The sequence below is a fragment of the Filicampus tigris genome, chromosome 4, assembly GCF_054856515.1.
Source record: "Filicampus tigris isolate MCC_2025a chromosome 4, RoL_Ftig_1.0, whole genome shotgun sequence".
Taxonomy (NCBI): Eukaryota; Metazoa; Chordata; class Actinopteri; order Syngnathiformes; family Syngnathidae; genus Filicampus; species Filicampus tigris.
In genome coordinates this window covers 9,958,827-9,983,245 of record NC_141220.1, presented here as the reverse complement: position 1 = coordinate 9,983,245, position 24,419 = coordinate 9,958,827, and the positions used below count along the sequence as shown (strand labels likewise).

Genomic DNA, 24,419 nt, shown 5'->3' with positions numbered 1-24,419 from the left:
TGCCAAGTCAGCACGGAAGGCCATTAAAGTCCTCATGATACATTTTCACAAGTGGGCACTTCTCTCCTTTGTGCTTTTGTTGTTTCAGTGTTAAGTCTTCCTTCTCTTTCATTGTGCTTCACAATCAAGTCCAGACCTTCACATTTCCGCAGGAAACTCAATGAAGGGACAGTGATAATTTCACCTGTTTGTTCCAGATGAAGACGCCATTGTTTTTGTAACCACTGAGAGCCCATTTGTGTTGTCCATAGAAGTGATAGAAATGATCCTAAAACGATGCTCAAAAAATGTAAACCAATTGTTTTTTTTCTTTATATGTTATAGTGAGGAATCGGTTAAAGGACAGCTTTCGCTCCATCCATTTAGTTCGTTTATTCCCTTATCCTTGTCAGTTATCGCAGGGAAGTTGGACCCCACTGGGTGGAAGCGGGGTTGATACATGGACCCATAGACAGTCAGTAACACACTTTACCACCTCCGTCACTGCAACTTTTTGTTGTGCTGTTGTAGCGTGGGTGCGCCGTGAGACAATAGTGCTTTGTTAACATTTTAGTGCCTTTGATGAGTTTAAGTAATCAACACATGCCCCCTATTTTCTCAGAATAGGCTCCAATAAATGTGTTTTGCTGTGCGCTGGATGTGATTGTTTTAGGGTCAGCATGGGACAAATCTGCTTAGAGCACTGTCCTTGTTATCAAGATCCTTTTGACGTGTAGAAACTCCCCCTTCTTGTGTGCGTGTGTGCGTGTGGTTGGCAGGGGGTGTGTGTGAGAGGGTCAGGGTTGTGAACTCTAAACCCCCCTGGGTGTCAAATGGGTGTTGCAGGCTGCTGAATGAGCGGCACTACACCTACTACATACTACACCTCTTATACACAAGCAGGTCACTCACTGTCTCCCAGACAAAAACACACACAGACACACTGTTGAGAGTTGTACTTTGCTGTCATCAGCCACACTGACACGTCCACATGATTTATGCATTGGATGACACTTTAGTGACCAGTGCATAAGTGGGGTACGTTTTTACGTCCGAGGTTGGGTGGTCCATTTATTTATAGCCACTTGTGTGGTTTCTTTCACGTTCAATCAGTGGCATTGATTTCAAGACAAATTATCCGAGGAGCCTTGCCCACCGAACCAATGTTATGATATATGTGCATCCGCTAGTATTGTGTGATTTCTTTATTTCACAATGCACACTGCTTTTGTTAACAATGGCATTGGGATGATAGGGTACATGTGACGTATACGGACCGGCCCCATTTTGTTACAGCAGACAAAAAAAAAACTTTCCAAGCAATACCTTGTCCATTTATTGTGTGCTTCTTGCGAAATATTGCACACTCACCCCATTAGATGACCCGTGATCGAATATATAAATTACAAAGCCCATTCAATCTTAAATGCACAGTAGTGCTGAGGAGTATGTTTGATTGTGTGAATGGACAACCCTATGATTGACGTTTTTTCCTGAGGTTCTTTTCCGCTCTGGAGTTAAAAGTGATTCCAAATATTATTTTGAGAGAGCAGTACGGAAAAGAAGCAAAGAGGTATTTAAAAAGGGGAGTCATGATCCTTACACATGCCCCTCTGGCCTCCACCAGACCCAGTAGCCGCAGTTTCTTTTCCTCATTTGACTCTGCGTCATGATTTTGCTTTCTACAGTGCCCAACATTGGAATGTTAATCAGCAGAAAGCTGCTTTAGATTTTCAGCTGCGATGTTGGATCTCAGTTCTTTGAAACATCAAATTCTAAGACTGCATCAAAACTGCTCACTGGTTTATGGGAACTAAAGCAGAACAACTGAGTTTATAGATGGCTGTGAAAGTTGGAACGGATTCATTGTGATGTGCCTTGAGTTGATCTTTGTGAACTGATTTACCGGAGTACGGAAATAAACAGCGTGTGCAAAGTCACCTGCCGTACCATGCCAATGCTGAATTTCAAGGAAGCGAGACCAAGAAACGGATGAAAATAGAATCTGATGCAATGAGGCTGCAGCGTTTATCTGTTGTCTCTGTTGACGATCAGACTGAGAAGGAGTGGATCACTGACAGAATGGGAACAAATTGCTCACAGACAAATTACACTTTGTGCCTACCCCACAGTCCGTTAAGAGATAAATGGAGCACAGCTTGTTCTTGAAAGGGCACTTAAAACAACTATCTCTTAAAAAGGCACACTTTGATTATTGAATGTTCTTGTCAGTTATTTTCTATTTTAATTGTATTTTTATTGGTCAAGCTCAGCTCTTGGCAGCATTTTGCATGATGACATCATCTCACCATTAAAAGCGGATTGTTATGGGAGTGGGTTTGAGGTTAAATGTGTATGTGCTTTTGAACTGCTGGGTGGTTGTAATAGTCACCATGAGGGGAAACAAAACCAGCCTGATGTATATTTTTATCCCCACTTGCCAGACAATAAACTAGCAAAGCCTATCAAACTATTTGATCTTATAATGGCGCTATGCTGTCCCTTTGCTGCATGCAATGTGAAGTGGCATCACACACGGAACCAGACAGGGACTCTTGAATGAGACCAGATCGCCACAGGCACCACAGTTGGCCTGGAATGTAAACTGTATAAAACATGATTAGAGAGAAAAAGAGGGGGACACAGAGGTCTGGAAGAATGAGAAGGTAGGGCTTGGAGAAGGGATTTTGAAGTCATGTTTAGGATTAGGGTTAGTTGTGCTGAGGAGCTTATATGATATTTTTCAGGACTGTGGGAAACCAAAGCCAGGCATGGCAAATCCAATCTTATCCTGTATGCGCGCACGCGTGCGTGCGAGCATGTTTTTCAGGTTTTTTGGCAGTCTATGTTGCATTTGGCACAGTTTAACTAATTTCCAGAGCTGGGCACTTGACCCTTTTTTGCCGGTCCGGCCACGGCCCTCCACCCTTGACCTGGGTACCCTTCCGGCCGCGACCCTCCGGCCATATTCATAAACGTTGTCGGCCCCCGCCCTGTTACGCCATCCATCGCCATTCATCTTGTTCAGGGTCAACGTTGGCTGTATCGTATCCCAACTTATGTTCAGGGCCGTGTGCACATACCACTTTTGATCTAGTTCTAAAATGCAATGCGCGCCAGAGGTTGTTGTTTGGTGCTAATTTATTTCCCCCAACCCACTGACCTATAATGGATGAACTTAAAAGCCTTACAGCACATCTGGGCAAAGTAGGGCCGAACGGGACACATCAGGCCCTTACTGTATGTCCACCGTCTCTGAGCGGCCCATGCAGACTTTGTGAAGTCAACGTAAAACGATCAGTGTCTGCTGGTTTTATTTTGACGTGCACATGTGTCTGCAGTGCAAGCGAACATGAGCAACGACTTGGCTTCTGTTTTGCCAACTTAGAGATACATTGTCAATGGATTTAGTGACTTCCCCGACCATTCTAATTACGATTTTATGAAAAACAAACAAACAAACAAATAACGCCACTATCAACTGTAGTCCTCATGTTAGCAGCATTCTTATTTGCTCCATGGTGGAGGGAGTAGGGCAATTTGTGCTCCGTTCCCCAAACACGTGTCGTCATTTGTGGGGCAAGTTCTTGTGCGGCATGCTCGAGGCTGAACTCAACTGAACTGAGAAAGGAACAAATACTGTATTTCGTGAGTGACACAACATAGCTCGAACCCACTCAACTGAACTGAGAAAGGAACAAATAATGTATTTCGTGAATGACACAACCTAGCTCGAGCCCCTCTACTGCAAAATGGTTGAACACTTGAAGTTGTATGCAATTATCAATTCCCAGTACTCATGCGCCCCACTTATGTGGACATATCTGCTTATGGAACCCCAATTTATGAACCACACTTTTCATATTTGTAATCAGTATTTCTTTCTCAATGACCAAATTCACGAACCGCTTATTTTTCAACTTCCTGTTAATTGACGCCATTCAATGATTGGCAACGTGAGTAGGTCGTTAACTTAGTGACTTGGGGAAACATCCCCAAAGCTTCATAGCTGATAAGGTCACTTGTGTTTTTAGCTTCAGCTGCTCACCGCCGCTGACCCATGACCCCTGTCACTCGAGGTGTCTGGGAACATTGTGCAGACCTGGTATCATCCTCATCTTGAACACATTTGCGTGGGTGCTCGTACATGACAAGCAGGGCCGTAAAGGTGCCTGCCATTTCAATCCAAACTGAAAGTGGAAGGTAATTCAATGCATGAATGCTTCTCTGTATCCAGAAAGGGAGGTTTAGTTTGTAGACGTGCTTACTTTTCAAACGGACGATTATATTTTTAGCCCAAACACTAATAGACCACGTAGGCTTCTTACTGTAAATGCCCCTCTGTCCCATTTGAAGTCTGTTTAGATAAGGATCATAAGGAGGACCCACCAGGCCAAGCAAACACTTTTTTTTTTTTTTTTTTTTTTTTCACCCTACTTGGTGAATCCTTCTATTTACAACTGTGTAGTTGAAGCAAAACGAATAGCGCTACTTCATAGATCCCACATGTAACCACATAGAGAACATACCCGCATTTCACACTCCATTTGTTTACGCTCTTAAAATGTGCCTCCGGTAAAGGATTTATGAGAGAGCACACTGATAACACAGCGCTATGGATGACATTGAAAGTGTATAAAACAGGTGGTTGGAGCCTTTATTGAAGGGAAGCGTGAAGTGTGTGTGTTTATATATAATTTTCTCTTGTGAAAACACCAAGGATGTCAGCTCCTGCTCATGCTGGGGTTAAAGCACATTGAATAACAGGTCTTTTAAACATTGTACTGCTGAGGGATTTTCCATTCTCCGTCGTCCACCTTTCACACAGGAGCAAGCTTAAAGCCTCCTTGTCCTAAATAACTGCCACATTCGCACTAGGGGAAGTGACTTTGAAGCCCCCTTTTCCTGGCTCTCTGATCCACCCTGTAGTGAATGAAGAGGCTGTTCAGGTTGCAAGACAGACAGTTGTGTGTTTTGTACACACGCAAATAGGCGAGCAAAAATACACACATATATTCTTTGAGCAAAGCTAATATGTCCTTTTTTCATTCACACATTCTTTGCGGTAGACAAAACAAATTAGCGCACAGCAGTTGGTCCAAGGATGTGCAGCACTTTCTTCAGAGCTGAGGGGAACATACAAGAAATGAAAGAGTCAAGGTCAACATGAGAAAATTAAATCCATGTTGAAATTTTTGCCGCAAATTTGACACAACACATCAAAGCACCATATTTGTGCTGCTTTACAGCATTTGAAGCCAAAACATTTATCAATCACATTTGATTTATATCGCACTTTTCATACGTGAAAATGCAGCTCAAAGTGCTTTAGCCAAATCAAAACATAAAAACATGTTGCCTTTTGGCCTTAGTTTGTGAAGTTGCCTGACTGTGCTGTGAGTGACAGCTTGTCTGAAATGTACTGTTTTTTTTTCAGAGATACTTTGATGTGTGGTCAGTACCATGAGTTTGTGGTATGTTTGAGGTATGATTTGTAGGCCTGATTCCCACATGGCATTTTGGGGTCAAACCTCAATAATTAAACCGTAACAGCCACAGAGGTTTCACTGCCTTGTGTATTGCAGTGTTCTGTTTGTTGATAGTCCTCTAATAGTGTTGGAAGTGGGGAGAGGCTCTGCTTGGATTGTAAACCTCTGTCAGGTCCTGATGACGCACGCTCTGCTTTAGTGGTAAAATATGGGTGGGACTGTGGGAACCTTTGAGAATGCGATGGACGGTAGTTTATTTTAGTATTAAGGATCATCATTTTGCTCTTATCCTATCACAATAAAAGGGCATACTCTCAATGAAAGAATTGTATCTCCTTGAATACTCTTTGCATTTATTTGCAAGACAAGTGAATTCATGTGTCATTATCTGCTCCCTTGCATCAATGGATATTCTTGCACATCAAAATCACATTTTCGTCTTACACACACTTTTACCCATGCAAATGAGTGGCAATCTCTTAAGTGATCCCTTTCAATAAATTACAATACATTTTTAAAGTGATGTACTTATTTCATTAAAGGGTTAAGCGGTACAGATGAGTCTACAGTGCGTGGGGATTTTTCAAATCGAATCAGTCTATTACTGAAAGCACAGATAGACAAAGAAGCATGTCAGAGGTGTAGATGCTTTAGTAACATGTATGTGTGTTTGTTGTGGTTTAAAAGTGGAAAACAAATATCCAAGTAACAGAGAAGAATTACAAACGTGCTCAGTATTTGTGGTTGTTTTGTGCACAGGAAGGTGGTTTTTTTTTGTCTGACTGACATGTTCTTTGTGGTGGTAGCGCTCTGCCAGAGACAGCCTTTTCCTTTGTTTTGGAATGGGGAGTCAGCACATACACACATTGGATTGTGCATAGAAAGTGCGAGTAAGAGGCACACACAGAGAGCTGAAGTAACACTTCTATAGGAGACCTCGTTCCATTAGTCAGTGTTACTCCGACAGACTTTACACCGATCTGATCGCTGTATCGGATCGGCCAAACACCTTGCAGTTTATGCACCTTTTGTGATCAGATGTATTGTCTTAATTTGCCAGTCCAATTAATGACGTCATTGATTGGCTCCACGAAATGAGTTACTACAACTGCAGTCTTTTCCACGTTCACATTTACCAGTGGCGGGCTGCCACAAATGAATTATGACCACCACTTATAGATTTTGTCAACAGCAAATTTTCATCAGAGATGGCTTAAGGCATCCCGAAACATTTTTGATGCTGATTTAAAAAAACATCTTTACTTTTTTCTAGCCCAACAGGTATTTAAGATATTTTGGAACCAAAATTCACTCCCATGTCACCGTCTAGTACACACTTGACTTTATCTCACCGCTGACCTATCTTTTATGGAGAAATAAAGAGATGTGCTCATGGTGGAGGTAGTCTACATGACATCATGTTACTGTTTAAGGCTGTCATACTTGTTGATGAGTATGCGTGTGCTTTAGCAGGGTGTGTTTGTATTAGGTCATAAAACCAAACAAACCATAAACTGAGCACCATGGGAAAATTCACATAGAGACAAACTACTCACAATACAACCCATTTCCCAACAAGAACACCTTTAATATCACCACTTATGAACAAATGCTGCTGATATCACAGTTCCTTAAAATTCATTAGCTTTTTCCTACTCATGACCTCTGACTCAAAAGTTTTTGTTCACTTTGGCGTCAGTATATTACGTAGCCTCATTATATGACAGATCTGAACATTGTCGCAAATGTCACAGGAACAATGTCACAGGACTTGATTACATCATAGTGTATCAATTTAGTTAACCTGTATTTCCAAAAGTTGACCTGATACCTTAAAATTGTTAATCAGTCTGATTGAACAATATTTGGTGAAAGAAGCAAGTGCTTGCTGTCAGCTTGCTGCTGCTGACAGTTTTGGAGCAGCCAAACCCAATTGTTGTTGTTGTTGTTGTTATCCTTTTGGCTTTTCCCCTCAGGGGTCGCCACAGCAAATCAAGTGCACGCTCGATTTGCATCATTACGTACTATTTTAATTCACTTCAGACGGAAAAGGTGCCACAGGGGGTGCATTAGTATAATCTAATATAGTGACTTTTTAGCTACTTAATCTGTACTCCAGTGCATTTTAAAATATGTACTTTCTCAGATAACATGTACTCTCTTTGTTGGGGAGAGGATAACATCATCTAAAGGAAAAGGTAATCCCTTAATGAGCCTCACGCTTATTTCAGCATATCCAAGTGACGTAGTATTATAATTCATTATTTTGTCCTGTTCCATTGCCATGAATAAACTCTTGAGAACCAGTCCTTTGCCACCACTGGCTCACAGCATTAAATGTTTAAGGATTTGAGAGTATTACAATTTGATCTCTGTCTAAAGTTCATTGTTACAATGAATAACATGTTTGTAAAATATCAGAGCTGGGCGTTCCGCCTATCCGACGGACCGGTCCGTCATTCCGCCTATGACGGATGCCCATTTTGTAGGCAACAGGAAACTTTAAAAAACCTAATAAAATAGAGGGACTAAGCATAGTCGGAAGTGCCTTTTTTCCGTGTTTGTAATCGCCTCGTCTATTTTTGCGTTGGGGCTTCAGTTTCCAGTTGGCCGCGGCTGAGGCTTTTTGACAGCTTCTGGGTCCTAAAAGCCGACAAATTTAGTCCGACGGTAGTGAGGCTTGCATGCCACTGTGAGTCTTTTGTTTCAAATTTCCCTCAGCGGGTGGGTGGATTTAGTGGAAGTTGGTCTGAGTTGGTAGACGGAAACGCTAACGGAAGGCCCTTTAAAATGATAGATGGACCGGCCTATAGGCGATTACTATTTGGTCCGGCGTGACAAACAACCAGATAGACAGACGGCGGAAGGGTACCCAGGCTGCAGGCGAAAGGCGATAAATGGACCGGGAATTTTTAGTAAAATGCCCAGCTCTGGAAAATATATTGTCTTGTAAAAATAAACTGCAAATCTTACATATTATTGTGTGAATTAGTTTAGTTTCTTGGTGTGGATCTTAGTGTTAAGAAAAAGTTTGAGTGAGTGTGCTAAGGTGCTGGCGGGTTTGACTCCTTGTGTGCCTTGACATTACCTTTTATTGTCCCCATCTCCTGTAATCAGATTAGGTGTGGAAATTGCTGTGTTTCCGAAAGTCATTGTCGCTCATTCATGTGTGGTTACGCATACCAGGCGTACACCTCCACTCTCAAATACCAATAGCAATTTTCCTATGGCGGACAATACTGTTTGCAATTTGTTGACTTTTCTCAATATTAAGTACCCATCATCACTTTCTCTTCTCCCTGTTTTTCCTGTCATAGGTGTTTTGTCACTGCCGGCTCATTTCAGTCCTTACACAGAGAATCATCAGACGTCTGTCGACTGCCGGGAGGATGCCTATGCCCAACTGGAGCTCAGGACGCTGGAACAGTCACTGCTAGCCACCTGTGTGGGCAGCATCTCTGAACTCAGTAAGTCACATCTACTTTGCATACTGATCCTCTTTGAAGTTGAACAAAGACCCGTTGCAAAGCATTACAAATGTCACCAGCTATTTCATGTGTCCTAAATACTGAAAATTGTAAAGAGTTGAACTAAGGAAAGAAAGGAAGTCTTTGATCTGAAAGATAATACTATCAGATGCAACTTTTTCTATTGCTTTGTACTCTGCTACATTGCAATTCACTTACTACGGCCCCGCTACATCATTTTTTTTGGTGGAATTTAACTACTCCTCTATCATGGGTATTCCTGTTATATCTACATTTGTGGTTTGTTTCGTTCATTTTTACAATAAGTACTAGGGTTGGGCAATATGACTGAAAGGTATATCAAAATATTGGTTGATATTGCAGGACAATATTGCATTTTTTCCTTTTTTTTTACTATTGAAAATTAAGGATCCGGAGGAAAAAGGCTGAATTTATTTTATTTTATTTTAACATAATACCTAACATTTAATAAGAGGTCAAAATAACTTTGAAGGAGTGTAATAAACTGTTTAATATAAAGATGAAATGAACTCCTTTAATGTGCTCAGTAGGGCTGCGTGTTATTGCTGAAAAATATTTCACAATTAAAGTATTCCATATCAGTCAACACAACAATTATTTATTTTTTAACCTATTTAAAGGAGACAATGAACTATTTTTGTGTACATCGTTATCTAGTGCAATGTGCAGTTTCACCTCCACCAGTGCATTGTAAAAGCTTATTTGCATTAGATGCTACTCCAAAGCAATATTGTTGATATACTTACATTAGCCATCTTTCAATGTTCATACAATGTAAGTTTAGTGAACTACAGTAATACTCTCTTGCAGTGTATGAATTAGCATTGACCAGCCGTCTTAAGACTACTTTATCATTTTAGCAGAGTCATTACTGTATTGTCGTAGTCCGTTCATATTTTACTTGCCTGATATTGACTTGACTGCGATGCCGAGAGTCGGACATGGGTAACTCTATCGCGAGCACGTCAAAGACGGGGAACTCCAGTCTTTGGGCCAATTTGTGTTTGTCCTGTATGTGTGTTAATCCTGTAAAGTGTGTTAATGTTTTTTTTAGGGTCTCTCTGTAGAGTAGATTTTCACTTATTGTGGGTGGGTCTGGAATATATGCTCTGGTACGTTGTTAGGTAAAGCATCATCTCAGATCAACCTGTTTGTGATCTCAGTCAGGTTGTGAATATGCTGATCCTATTCGAAGCTTCACCCCAGTCTTTGTGAGATGTATCATGTGCACATTAAGTCAAAACATATTGTAAATGGACTCGATTTTACATGCGGTCTGCTAAAACTGATGCCATGTGACAGTGGATGAAAGTGGACTCAAAGTATTTAAAAGTTCTATTTAAAGGGTCGTCCATCTGCAGGAATAAACAGGCTTGATGGAAGGTAGAGAAGGATTGTGTACATACTGGATAAAGGAAGGTTTTGCTCTGGGTAAAAGATGGAAAAGTTGTTGTGAAAGGGGGAGGGCAATCAGGTCATAGAGATCAGTGTTGGTGCGAATGCAGGTTAGGTTTCCCCCACCCAAACGAGTTAACACTTTGCCATTTGTTCCTCAAGCACAAGGCCACCTTCATACACCGCCGTCGTTAGCTGGACATTAAGAAAGTGAACACACGCTCTGTAACACACACAGTCTTTCTCCCACTTGCTCAGTGGGCTCTTTGTGTCACACCACTTTAGTGGTATGAATCTGAGTTGCTCTGGGCAGGGCTGGCATGCTTCACACCCTTCCGTGCCTACAAAGACAAACAGGCACACAGGCAACGTGTTCACTGATAATCGTACATGCAACCAAAATATAGAGGCCTTGGCACGATAATAATCTGAGGCCAGGGAGACCATACACTCACAGGTGTTTCTGAAATGGACTGCTCAGTCCTGTTGGATCTTCACAGTGGGTTTGGCCAGCCATTTATAAAACATACTTAAACAAGATGGAATCTGGATGGCAGGGTACTGGATTTCAGCAAAATTTGCAAAACGGCTGGAAATACGGGATTGGAGTAGCTGTAAAAGTACATTTAAACATGGTTAAATATTTTATCTGCGGTTCAGTGGTGGTCCTCCACCAACTGTGTGCATGTGTGCGTGTGTGTGTGTATGAGGGCTGACTCCTACTAGATGCCCAAGTGTGTCACTTTATTTAACCATGTTTAAGTACATTTAAACATGGTTAAATATTTTAACTGCGGTTCAGTGGTGGTCCTCCACCAACTGTGTGCATGTGTGTATGTGTGTGTGTGTGTGGGGGGGTGTGTGTGTGTGTTCGTATGTGTATGTGTATGAGGGCTGACTCCTACTAGATGCCCAAGTGTGTCACTTTGCGTTGCTTTAGCCATGCCCTAAAACACGGGAAAACTGATATGGTGAAAAACAGTTCAACGCTGTAGCTCCCCAAATTGTCAAATTTCAAATACTACACAATTGTCAGTCTTTGCACGTTTTCAGCAGCTATGGTCAAACATGTAACATGTATTTAGAAAACAAAGCACTGAATTCACTTTACAGGGTCTTTGAAGTAAATAAACATACTTACAGACCAAGTCCAGAGTACACTTTTTGTAATTATGTTTTAGAGGGGGGGGAGTAGATGGTAGCTTTTCTCAATCTACTGTCGAAGACTGTGTGTTTTGTCCCCCTATAACCTCACAGAGGTCTAGAAAGGATTTAATAAGTCATCTAAGAATGAAATAGACCTTTTCATATGCATCTGACCCTTGACAGCTAGTTCAGGCCCCTGGGCACAATATGGGCTGTAAAGCCATAGGAAGACTCTCCATCTTGGCTAAGAATTCCAAGGAGACCTCCTGGGTCGAATGCTGTTAGTGGTTAACACAAAGGAGGTCCTTCAGCTTGAAGTGTGGGCTGTTTAAGGAGAGCTAACCCTATCTAACCCAAACCCTTTAATGTGCCCATACACACTGGCCAACCCCCAAAGCCCCAACCCCTGTGCTCCACCACTTATGCTAATCCGGTTAGAAATTAGCCCTGCAGTAATCATACTAAATGAGCGCTATATTATACCAAGTTCAAATGGACTTGTTTTATTCACCCTTGTTCTTTCTTCCCCGACTGCCCCCTCCTCATCGCCTTCCTTTGATGGCTGATAGTCTAGCCACTGCTCTTTTTATCTGATACTCAGGCACAAGCTCTCTAGGATAACAACATCTCAAGCATTTCCCTCTAAATGAAGATTGATGTAGTTAATGTAATGCTAACGTAAAGTTACGCTCGAGAGGATAACTTGCTTTTATTGCAGAGATTGCCAAATCTATGCATATTCCCAGTACGAGCTCATTAAAACACTGTTTACCATTTCAAGTGAGATGCTAATGTGTCTCAAAATGTTCCGCTTGCATTCAATTTCGCCAGCGATCCCGAAGTAATTTAATAAACCCACCGATTATAGCATAGGGGGAATGCAGTCATTACATACCATCATGTCTGAGTCGATAAATGCTTTGTTGGGGCCAGTGATCTACTTATCTGTCACAGTACTGTATTAACTCCTTCAGTGATTAAAGATAGTTCTAGCCATTAAAGATAAATGACAATTTCTCCTTGCCGCCTGGCTGTTCTTAGCACTAACGGCACCGCTAAAGACGGATACCGCTAAAGGCAAGGCAGGGTGGGAGAGTAATAAGGGCAGGAGTGTTAAATGTAAGTGGCTTAGGAAAAGGGGAATTCCGGTTAGATTGGAAACCCACAAGGTTTACGCTGATATCATGCATCTGTTCTTGCATCTGTGAAGGGCCTGAACAACACCGGCCGGCCCAGTATCGATGCTGGGGCTGTACTGAACAAGTCAACTTTATTTTGCTCAGGACAGTACACACTGGATGGAGATCTTCTCACTCATGTCATGTCAACATGTCCAATTTGTTTTTGGCAGGTGACCTGGTATCTCGCGCAATGCACCACATGCAACGCCTGAGCTCAGTGCGTCCCGGACTCAGTCCAGCTCGCCATTCACGCCCGCAGCAGTCTGTGTCCTGGTCGCCTGACGCCCTCCACACCCTCTACTACTTCCTGCGCTGCCCGCAAATGGAGTCCATGGAGAATCCCAATTTAGATCCCCCACGTATGGCACTGAGCAAAGAGAGGTGAGAGCTTTAGTTTCCTAACAACGTTAGATCACAGATACAGTGCAATTCAGACTTCTTTTGTCATGTTTTTTTATTATTTATCTTGACTCACAATATTAATTAAAGCAAATTAACCACTGCCAAAAAGTGTCATTTAGCAGCAGAGTACTCTTCATCCCGCAATCCTTGTTTGAAATTTGAACTTTAAAAAGTGTTCTGAGGGTAATTGACAAGTAAGCATGAACATCTAGGTGTTAATGTTGATGTTATAGCTGGGCGAACTGCAACTTTGAGGTCAAAGTAGGGCAAAAACAGCTGGCTGGTTTCAAGGATTTTTGGAGGCGCTAATAGCATATAATTCTTTTAGGTATGCCTGAGATGTTGTTTGTTGTTTGGCTTTGCAGAATACTTACTGTTCATTTAGTGTTGTTGTTGTTTTGTTTTTTACAGTGCTGAGACTTTATTATTTCTTATTATTGTTTCATAGTTGTAACTTAAATGAAAAAAGTGTAGCTATAATGACATGCTTTAGGGGGAGTCAGTTAAAGTAACTGTACTACAGTGCTTATAATTGAGTGAGCATTATAAAATTAAATGCACATGTAGGCATCCAATGCAGCTGTGTGATACACTTCCAAAGTAACTAAACCCATTTCTCATGTGCAAAGGCCGCCAAAGTGACATTTAGCAGCACATGGATTTTGATGAGGATATCACATATATGGGCTCATCCATGTTAAGTTTTTGTGATTAAATCAGCTATCACGCATAAACCTGTCCAAAAAGCCAGCTGGCTCCCAGAATTGCAAGTAATGATGACCAAACGCAGTGCTAGTGAGAAAAGGCCTCTCATTACTCAGAAAGGAAAGCACTGCCGCAAATAAACACTCCTGCTGTACCTTTACTTCTTTTAGCATGTCCATTGAGCATTGAGGAGTTTTAGGTGTTAGGTGGAGTTCAGCTTATATGTGCATGAGGAAGCAAATCTACATTCTGTGACATCTGCTTCATTCGCTTCCATTCATTCACTTAGTGCTTGTGATGTTAGCATAGACAGCCCAGGTGAGAGGGCACATCGGGGCAGGGTTGTGATTACAATCCAAGCACATGACAACTATACAGACGATTGCCCGTTCAACTTCAGCGGCTCCCTTTCTGGACTCTGCTGGAAACCCCCAAACCACCAAATATGTGTGGGCCACATCATCAAGTATTATGCGGTCAGTGTTCTAATTGCCGAATCGTATGGAAAAGGGAGATGCTTTTCTAAGAACTGGAATTCTAGCCAGTTTACACATCATATTGTCTCCAATTTTTTTTTGTATTCAACATAGTACTAAGCTACCAACTATCAGTAACGATCAAGTCACATGTAAGTCATTACTTCAACTTTAATCCGTTTTTTTCTTGATATATTTGTTTAGTTTTTATTACTGTTAGTATTGTATTTGTAGTGTTGGATTAATTTGCTTATATTGTATGATATTGACATTTAGCGTTTATTTTGCGGAAGATTAACTGAAAAGTGCAAATCACTCAGTCAAACCTAGTTATCTGTCCTCTACGTAATACACACACGTTCCTCCATACAGGGGAGCCAAAGGATAGATGTGGGTGCAGTGATGTATCATTGCTAGACATCAGATGCTGTTACACTCCTTCGATGGTTTCCTAACAAGAGTAATCATATTCCAAGACGGACTGCCCAGCTCTGCTGATGAGTAAATTATCTGAACGTTTCCAACATAGCTGAAGAAAATGAGTATCCTGCCAAATTAGAGCCGGCCAGGTTGTAGTGAAGAAGGCGCCATGACTCAGAGCTAATATTTCTGTCCGAACACGTGGGTGAAAGTTAGTCTATCGTGCTGTTCTCAGCATGGAGCCTGAGCACATTGGGTCAGTCAGCTAGCCATCAGGGCTATCCGCTTTCACTGTTAACAGCCATCCAGACTTGAATGATGCAACGGCTTTTGGCAAAGCTGGGTTTAGTGTTTCAGGCTGTAGGGCATAACCCAGACCTCAAGTCAGGTGTCGGTTGTTCAAATACTAAGGAAGGCAGAGGTAGAGAGGATTATATGTTGTTGTTGTTGTTTAAATAGATGCTTGAGAGCAGCAAGGAGTATTGGTCCAGACTTCAATCTGTAATGGTGGGTCAGAAGTGAGTTGAACTGAGTTTGTTACTTTTACACACTCAAGTATCAATTGACAAAATGAATGATTGATCAACGGATGTATCAAGTATTCCAAGTGTCATGCATTGGCTTTGCATCAGTCCTCCAGCATGTTTTTTATGTGTTAGGAAATAAGACTGAGCTGCCCTGAGGAGGACAGATAATTGTGCGCAAGCGTACAGACGGCCGATACGTGTTGAGAGGATTCCATTAAAAGAGGGTTGACATTGATTCTGGGCTGTTCTGCTTTGCATCTCTTCCCTGGAAACATGACTTTCTTATCACTCTACACCAATGGCACTTTTAGCAAAATGACCACCCACTCCCATTTCTTAATATAGGTTTACCAACACCTGCCTCCAAGCACTCAGGCAATCCCTGCAGGCTCCCGACCCAACACCCCATTTGACCATCCATCTCTACTTATCTTGCTTCTGCCACCCGCCTGATCGTTAACATTACAGCCTGGAGGAGCTCTAAATAGCTAAATGAAAGACAATTTAAGCCCTTAAATGCACCATGTGGGGACACTGTATTATCCTCCCCCTTGCTAAGTGAAATGGCTTTCAGCAAGAAGTTCTTACCACATACCTTCAATGCTCTGAGAATTTTGACTGGGTAAAACCACTTTATATTGACTTGAATGCACAATATGAATGAGCAAAGCAAAAACATCACCGAGAACATCAAATGGCAGTACAGCACCGTTACTTCTGAATAGTAATGCTGTTAGCTGCAGCATCTGCACAACAGTGACACATGCGATCATGCTTTGTATTCGTTGTATGCATTGGGGTTGTTACCATCTCCCCAAAAGAATGTTGAAGCTGTTGCTCAGAATCACATCCCAGCAGAGGTAATGCATCCTAGTGAGTCACGATAACACTGTTCAAACAGTGATTACCATTCTATCTGACTGCTTAGCCAGATCAAAAGCAAACAAGAAAGTCTCTCACGGTGTTGGCCATTGTTTAAATAGACACTAGATGGGGGGGGGGACACAAGGAATAGAGAGCAGAAGGGACTGATAAAAGATAACAAGACAAGACATGGTCAATTTCTCAAGCTTTTTGAAGAAGTGTGACGGACAGTGGGGAGAGAAACAAAGGCCAGAGGTGATTAGTCAATCAAATCGTGCGAACGGGCACATTCCCTACTCCACTTCTCGACTGCTGTGTATTCTTGTTCTTCTCTGTCATCAAAGCCGCTTTCTTCAACTGCTGTCAGCTCCGGATCCCTTTTTGGTCTGTCAGATCTATTTGTATACTTTTGACTTCCTTTTTAGATGCAGTCGATTATATTTTCTTTATCATTGGCGTCTGGTACAGTCATGTGTTTGAATCTTTGCTCATTTAAAAGGTGAACGGTAAATGTCTGTATGGGAGGAAGCAGAAGCTGTAAAAGTTGAGTCAGGGTTCAGGGAAAGAGCTGCCAGACACACATACGTCATGGTTGAAGATGGTTGATGAGTTTCTTCTGAATGGGTGTGAATCATGATCAGTGAGCAAAACCTCCTCCAGCATTGTCTTGATACAGAAGCAAAACATGATAAAACCAGTTTGGGAGCCCAGAAGTCAGTACTAAAATTGTGTCACAACTGAAGTCCAAAGCACCATAGGTCATTGTTGATCTATTTTGCCCGACAGGCCCTTCCTGTTGCTGCCGCCTCTGATGGAGTGGATCCGAGTGGCCATAGTTCATGCCGAACATCGGAAGAGTCTGCTGGTGGACACTGATGATGTCAGACAGACTGCCAGGCTGCTCCTGCCCGGACTGGACTGTGAACCCAGACAGCTTAAGTACGTCTCAACACACACACACACACACACACGCATCCACTCTGCGGAATGTCTACGCTGCACCTGGTCACATGACCTTACACAGCAATATTGCGCCCGATATCCTACTTGGAATGCACTACTTGTGAACATCGAAGCAAATACATCCCAAACAGTATCTTTGTGATAAGCTTGCCTGTTAAAATGTTAAATGTTAAAATGAGCTGACAAATTGCCTCTTTGTTTGACTCCTCGTCAGGCCCGAATGCTGCTTCAGCTCCTTCAAGCGTTTGGACTCCAAAGCGGCCACGGACAAGTTCCACCTCGACTTGGGCTTCCGGATGCTCAACTGCGGCCGCACGGATCTCATCGGCCAAGCCATCGACCTGCTGGGGCCCGATGGCGTCAACAGCATGGATGACCAGGTGCGGACCGGCCTTCTTTTCTTGTGGTTTTAAGACGCCAGACGCACTGCGAGGGCAGCGGCACGCACAGAGGACACCACCCTGGTCGTCATCGATTTGCTTCTTTTCTTGGCCCCTCTCTTCATCCTTCAGGGGATGACCCCTCTGATGTACGCCTGCGCCGCTGGAGATGAGGCCCTCGTCCAGATGCTGATTGATGCTGGCGCCAACCCTGATGTGGCGGTAAATATTCTTCGACAAGTATCCCTTCTTCAACCTTATGCGATGTTTACATGGAAACAAACGACAGCACTTTCAAATTGTTGAACTCCACACAAGATTAAGAATGTCCACGGGTGAGCTGGAGCCTATCCCGGAAGACTTTGAACTAGAGGCGAGATGCACCCCTGCACTGGTCGCCAGTTAATTGCAGGCCACATAAACAAACAGCCTTTCGCACTCAAATGAACACCCATCACAATTTGGTGTCTTTCATGAACCTACTGTGTAATGTTTTGGGATTGTGGGAGGAAATGGGAATACACAGGCAAGCACGGGCAGAACTGGCAAAATCTACACAGAGAGGCCCGCGAAGAGATTTATTGCGAGGCAGACGCGCTAACCACATGCTCCGCCTTGCCATAGAAAACAAATCACATCACTATAAAATAACAGCAGCAGCAACACTAACACGGCACTTTATTTTAAACGACTGTCCGTAGATAGCATGAATATGTTTATATGTTGTGGTCCTGATTATGAGGCCGGTCTTCGATTTTCATGATCGTTTTTTTTTTGTAACTCTGATTTGACAGGTTCCGCCGTGCTCCCCGAAGCACCCGTCTGTGCATCCTGACAGCCGCCACTGGGCGGCGCTCACCTTCGCCGTGCTGCACGGGCACATCTCGGTCGTGCAGGTGCGAAACAAACACACACATTCGCATGGCTTAGGCGGCAGATTGGCCATCCCGGGTTTGAGCCGCACAACCCACATTAGAAAGTCGAGAGTAACCTTCACGAACTGCACACGCGATGGCCTTTCAAAAGCGCAGTGACAAATGCGGTCGGTCCCAGAACGACGAGGTGGATGTCCGGCATTGTCGAATGGAACACACGTGACGCGGTGTGTCTCTGCAGCTCCTGTTGGATGCCGGGGCCAGCGTGGAGGGAGCGGCAGTTCGTAATGGACAGGAGAACTCGGCGGACACGCCACTGCAGCTGGCTTCGGCAGCAGGTTGCCACACACACGCGCGCGCACGCACTCGTAAATCAGACTTTGTAAGCCCAAACTGTCATTCGACGCGCTGGTCAACAATTTACCATGTTTCACTAGATAACCAAACGAGAGCCAATGTTTTCCGGCAAACAACTGAGCGTTTCATCATCAATCACGCGCATAGTTGTGCGCCATCACAGAGGGCGAGTACGCTATTGTAAAAGTGGACAGAGAAAATCAAAGGCTAAATGGAGGCTTAGCAATTGAAGAGGAGCGCTGCCTGCGGCTGTTTGTAAGCTTGGGGCGACATTCCTCTGTGGGATCATTTGAGAGGCACACGAGGGCTGCAGGAGAAGACAGGAATGCTTCGCATAACCACACTGACAGCGTGCGAAGAGTCCAATAGACGACGTGACTGTGTTTGCGGCTTCAGACCACAACATGATGACTACTATAACCATCATCAGATTGAATACAAGACTTTTGTTTACAAATATTGTTCGGCTTTGCATCAAGTGGCCATAGCGTTTTGCTTGAAATTCTTCAAATCTTGCCTCGCCATCCGCTTTTCAATTCTATTGAATTCACAACAAATAGATACCCGAATAGAAGAGTTTTCCTGTTAGATGTAAAAAAAAAAAAAAACAAGGTATGTGTTCATGAGACAAAGCATGGTACTCTCCTCTGCTCTTGTGCAACAGAATTTTATAAACATCCTATCATAATGCAAGCACTTTTAATTTGAAGCAATCAGCACTGAATACAGTATGTAGTTCGACGATTCCGCTACTTTACTAGTTTCAACAAAAAACGTGAATATGTTTGCAAGTGTTGCATTTTGTTTATTGTTCATAGCTGTGTAGAATGCATGTAACTGATCGCAACTACTGTACATTGTGTGCAGGCAACTATGAGATGGTGACCTTGCTGCTGGCAAGAGGTGCTGACCCATTATCAAAGGCCCGCGACGCCAACGCCCTGACGGCGTCCCTCTACGAAGACATGAACTGCTTCAGTCACGCTGCGGCACACGGCCACAGGTAATCGTCCGCCCGCTGGAGAGAAACACTCGTATAAAAACAAGGGATGTGAATTGATTGATTGATTTTTTTTTTTACACCGTAATTGGACACTTGCACACCGAATCATTAATTGAGTGCAAGAGTTTTGACTTGTAAAGCCTTCAACTTTGACTTCAATGGAAATTGAAGTGGTGGGACATGCTTGAAAACAAAATGAATTCATTGGAGGCTTTGTAATGAATTGCATTTTAACCCTGTTCGAAATGAGAGGTGCAACGATTAATCACTAATTCATTATCAAAATAATTTTCTGACGATTGATTGTTTAGTTACCTTCTTTTTAAATGTAAAGTCGCCTAAATCCTCGAGTTTCAGTTTGTAAATATTTTCCGTAGTCTTCCATGAAAGCAATCTGATTATCTTTGTGTTGAATCAAAATAAAACATTTGCTTTTACTTTGTAAAAAAAAATCAACGTTTTTGTCTGATATGTTATGGACCAGACCAGTAAGTGAATCATAAATAAATTGGTGCATTTCTACAATGTCAATTTGAAGTAATGTCCTGTTTTTTAATAAAGGGATGGAAATTCAAACTCTTTTTAAAATTTTTTTTTTATCCAATTAATTGAAAATACAATCAACAGAATGGTTGATTATTAAAATAGTCGTGAGTTGCAGACATATTCTAAATATTTGTGAACCAGGCTGTAAAGTCAAGCTTTTAAAGGACTTGTCGCACTTTCAAGCTCTTTGCAAAAATTGTTGTGGCCTTGTAGGTCAGAATGTGATTTAATGTGACCAGCAGGTTAGTGTCTTTTAGTGCTAAAAACCCGATTAGCCAAAGTCAAAGTCTTGTTGCTCCTCCACTTTCGGACTAAGCCTTGCCTTAATTTGGTGTTGTCTGCGCTCACTGCAACGTAGCTCGCGTCAAGGTTAGAAACATGTGATTAAAACACGTTTGTTTGTTTTTGTAGGGTAATAATGAGTGGGAATTAACACATTCAAGTCCTACGAGAAATATCACCTGTGTCTAACTTGTTTCGTGACTACTTTTGGTTTGCAGTATGAACAACCTTTTGCTCTTACCATCCATTTGTCTGTAAGCAGCAGCTGGTAGCATAAATCTCTGCACCTGCTCTCTCAGCCTACGTGTGAACACAATATAGACTCAACACGTCACATTCCGCTATGAGCGAGACAAGCGGGAGGCGGCAGGGTCGCGGACGCGGATGGATGCGCTGCGACACCGCTGCCAATAAATCTCTCGGCGCCTCCCCCTGCTCCTCGTCGCCTCTCCTCCGCGTCCTGGTCGCTAACACCGGCTTCCTTTCCGTTATCACGTCAGGAACGTGCTGAGAAAGCTCCTGACTCAGCCCCAGAAGGTTCAAGAGGACGTCCTGTCCCTGGAGGAGATACTGGCTGAGGGCGTGGAGGGGGAGGAGGCCATGATCTGCCCTTTGCTCCCTCTTTCCACCCCGCCCAACACGTCCTCTGGCCCGGGGGCAGTACCGGAGGGAGGCTTAGCCAGACTATGCAAGGCCAGGATGAAGGCGTTGCAGGAGGCCAGCTACTACAGCGCCGAACATGGATACCTGGACGTCACCATGGAGCTGCGAGCGCTGGGTAGCTAACACAACACGGCTATTCAACTCTAAGTGTGTGTGTGCCGGGGTTAGAGTTGTTTTGGATTTCGCAATATAGTTAGTTTTTATTTTGTTTTCAATATGTTTTTTGAAATTCAGACACTTTTAATGCGTTTTTTAAAAAAAAAATTTTAGCAACTTTGTTAGTTTATTTTTGTTTTTATTTGGGGTAAAATGTTTCGTTTCGTTTTAGTATTATTTTTTTTTAATATATATATATATATATATATATATATATATATTTTTTTTTTTTCAGTTTTATTTTATTTCATTAAGGGAAATGTTTTTTCAACTTTAGTTATTTCATTCGTTTTTGTTACACTATAAAGAATATAGAAAGTTCGCAACGTGTAGAGTTCCGGTAATTTTGCAAGCCTAACGCCCCCCCCTTCCTGGCTGTCGCTAGGCGTTCAGTGGAAGCTTCACGTGTGGCTCGAGTCCCTGCGGTGCGCCCAGCAGCAGTCCAGGGTGGGTGTCACCTTGTCCCTCCTCAGGGAGTTCACCTCCATCAGAGAGGAAGATTACTGCGAGGAGCTGCTCACCGTGGGCCTGCCCCTCATGTTCAACATTCTGCGCAGCGCCAAGGTAGGCCGCAACCTTTTTACTTCAACACGCACAATCGACGTCATCTGATTATTTGTTCATGTTTCTTTGCAGAGTGATGCCATCATCCAACAGTTGTCACATATTTTTAGCCACTGTTTTGGCCCAGCTCCTCTTCCTGCTGTCCCAGAGATGAAGGCAACTCTCTCCGCGCAGTTGGGTACGAGCTCTACTCTTCGTTTAAAAAAAAAAAAAAAAAAAACAACATAAAAAGATAGGTACACCTGCCCAGTCTAATTATATCCAATACAATAACTCTTTACAAAGATAGTGACGTTGTTAAAAGAAGTACGAGGTTATTATGATGATTATTGTGTATCCTAGTGAGAGACCAAGCCGGATCGATTGCATTTATACATTGCCAGTTTACAGCCGGAGTTAGAATAGGCTAGATGGATATAAAATAAGTATGAAACATGTTTTACAGTCTTTCAGCTGACAGAATTTGTGATTGCAAACTAGAGGTCATGATGTCATTTTCTGTTTCTATTTGAAATCTTTGGCACGGGTTGTCACTCGTCACCACTGCGTTTGCAAAGTTGTGATCTTTCCCTACAGATCCTCACTTCCTGAATAACCAGGAGATGTCAGATGTAACTTTCTTGGTGGAAGGCAAGCCCTTCTACGGCCACAGAGTCCTGCTCATCACGGCTTCTGACAAGTCAGTGCAGTCGTGTCTGTGCGCACTCCTTAATCAGCATGTTTGTCTTCAATATTCTAATAAGATGATTTTCTCTCTCTTTTAGATTCAAATCTCTGCTGGCCTCCTCTGGTTCTGATCCAACTGCCAACAAGAAGATTGAGATCAGTGATGTCAAATATAACGTTTTCCAGGTAAGTCCAATTGTAATGTTACATACAAGAATATTGTATGTCATTTTCAATCTGGCATAATGAGTGGCTTTGACATGTCTGCAGATGATGATGTCATACCTGTACTGCGGAGGAACGGAGTCACTTAAAACCAGGGTGCCTGATTTGTTGGAGGTGAGAATTATTTTAACATTATAAATTGATCTCATTTCCCCTTAATTAACATCAGGCCTCAACATAGCTACATGTCCTTTTAAGATTTCACTCGTTGACCTTCTCAGGGTCAATTTGATTGAAAATGTCTTTTTAAATGTTGTTTCTTTCAGCTATTGTCAGCCGCGTGTGTGTTCCAGCTGGGGGCTCTGCAAAGACATTGCGAGCTCATCTGCTCTCAGCACATCAACCTGGATAATGCAGTTAGCATCTACAAGACTGCCAAGGTAACACACACACACACACACACACACACTATCACTTGCAGTATAGACAGCTGCTTGGTGTATGACATTCTTTTTGTAGAGAAAAAAGATCATGCAATGGTGTTTTGTCTCAGGCTCACGGGTCAGTGGAGCTGAGCTCGTTCTGTGAAAGCTACTTCCTGCAGCAGATGCCTGCGTTGATGGAGCGAGAGACCTTCAGGTGTCTGCTGCTGGGATGCCGACAAGGCAGCAGCTCCACCTCGACGTTGGCCCTCAACCATGGCGAATCACCCGTGGAGGAGCTCGAGGTCACTCTGGCCCGTCGGCTACGCTCACTCTACGTTACATCCAGAGTGTGAGGACACCAGGACCACATGCAAGAAACATAGACATTGTTTCCCTTTGGCAAGACGTGTGTGACGTAGGACATTCAAAGTGACTGATGTAGTATGCCGAGCACACCACCTTGACTTATTTGTGGTGTGCAGAATGTTTGCAGAGAAAGGGCTCAGGAAGCTTCTGGGGGGGGCAAAAAGTGACTGCGGAAACGCAAGTTGAACTGTGAGCCACTGCTGCCCTCTAGTGGGCAAAACAGTAAATAACCTCCTTGGAACCAGTGGCTCCCCAGACTGAAGCACACGTGGCCATGCTGGACTTGTGGCCTTGTCCCATTTGAACTAACTTAACGCAAAATGCGAGGTCAGTGACATGCGAGATTCTTTTCATTTTCCACTCCAAAACGACCACATAATTCATACTTTCTGAGTTTCTATTTAATGAGAAAATAATATGCGAGAGTATTTAACAGGGTCCTTCCTTTTATTCATTTTTTAAAAATCCAAATAGTTTTTATTTTCACTGTTCACTCTTAACAGTCACTTAAGCTTAGCTATGCTGAGACTGAATGCTTTGTAGCAACAGAATCATATGGGATTTTGAAAAGTTGTCTTGAACATTTTATAATAAATATACACTTGGTATCCATTAGTTGTCTTTTTGGAATTCAGTAATACATAACTTTAAGTACTAAATTGTAATGTTGCCATGGGTCTCAGGTGACTCAGGGAAAGATCAACAAACTTAATATACAGTAGACCTTGGCGCCTGTTCTGGAAATAGCTCACCGGTCACGAGTCATTGTGATTTCCTAGGAATTGTATGGAAATCATTCGAAAACACTTATTTCATCTGTTTCTTATCTTGCTGAATCATTGTCGGTAATGTAAAAAATAATGTCTTCATTGTTATTTATAGATGATACATATAGATGAATGTCATTAACATATA

The 24,419-nt window shown here is 42.7% G+C and overlaps 1 protein-coding gene across 1 annotated transcript in view; it reads left to right on the top strand.

The window, feature by feature from the left end:
- The window catches only part of abtb2b (ankyrin repeat and BTB (POZ) domain containing 2b), a 42,596-nt gene extending 18,480 nt beyond the window's left edge, over positions 1-24,116 (top strand). The window contains exons 2-17 of the mRNA XM_086027412.1: positions 8,786-8,935; positions 12,870-13,080; positions 16,880-17,032; positions 17,271-17,436; positions 17,569-17,658; positions 18,231-18,332; positions 18,553-18,649; positions 19,536-19,671; positions 21,000-21,277; positions 21,704-21,882; positions 21,955-22,060; positions 22,459-22,561; positions 22,647-22,734; positions 22,819-22,887; positions 23,040-23,153; positions 23,267-24,116. Of these exons, the coding sequence (XP_085883538.1) occupies positions 8,786-8,935; positions 12,870-13,080; positions 16,880-17,032; positions 17,271-17,436; positions 17,569-17,658; positions 18,231-18,332; positions 18,553-18,649; positions 19,536-19,671; positions 21,000-21,277; positions 21,704-21,882; positions 21,955-22,060; positions 22,459-22,561; positions 22,647-22,734; positions 22,819-22,887; positions 23,040-23,153; positions 23,267-23,491 (2,267 nt within the window). The 3' untranslated portion in view covers positions 23,492-24,116. The remainder of the gene's footprint in view (positions 1-8,785; positions 8,936-12,869; positions 13,081-16,879; positions 17,033-17,270; positions 17,437-17,568; positions 17,659-18,230; positions 18,333-18,552; positions 18,650-19,535; positions 19,672-20,999; positions 21,278-21,703; positions 21,883-21,954; positions 22,061-22,458; positions 22,562-22,646; positions 22,735-22,818; positions 22,888-23,039; positions 23,154-23,266) is intronic.
- Positions 24,117-24,419: the final 303 nt, after the last annotated feature.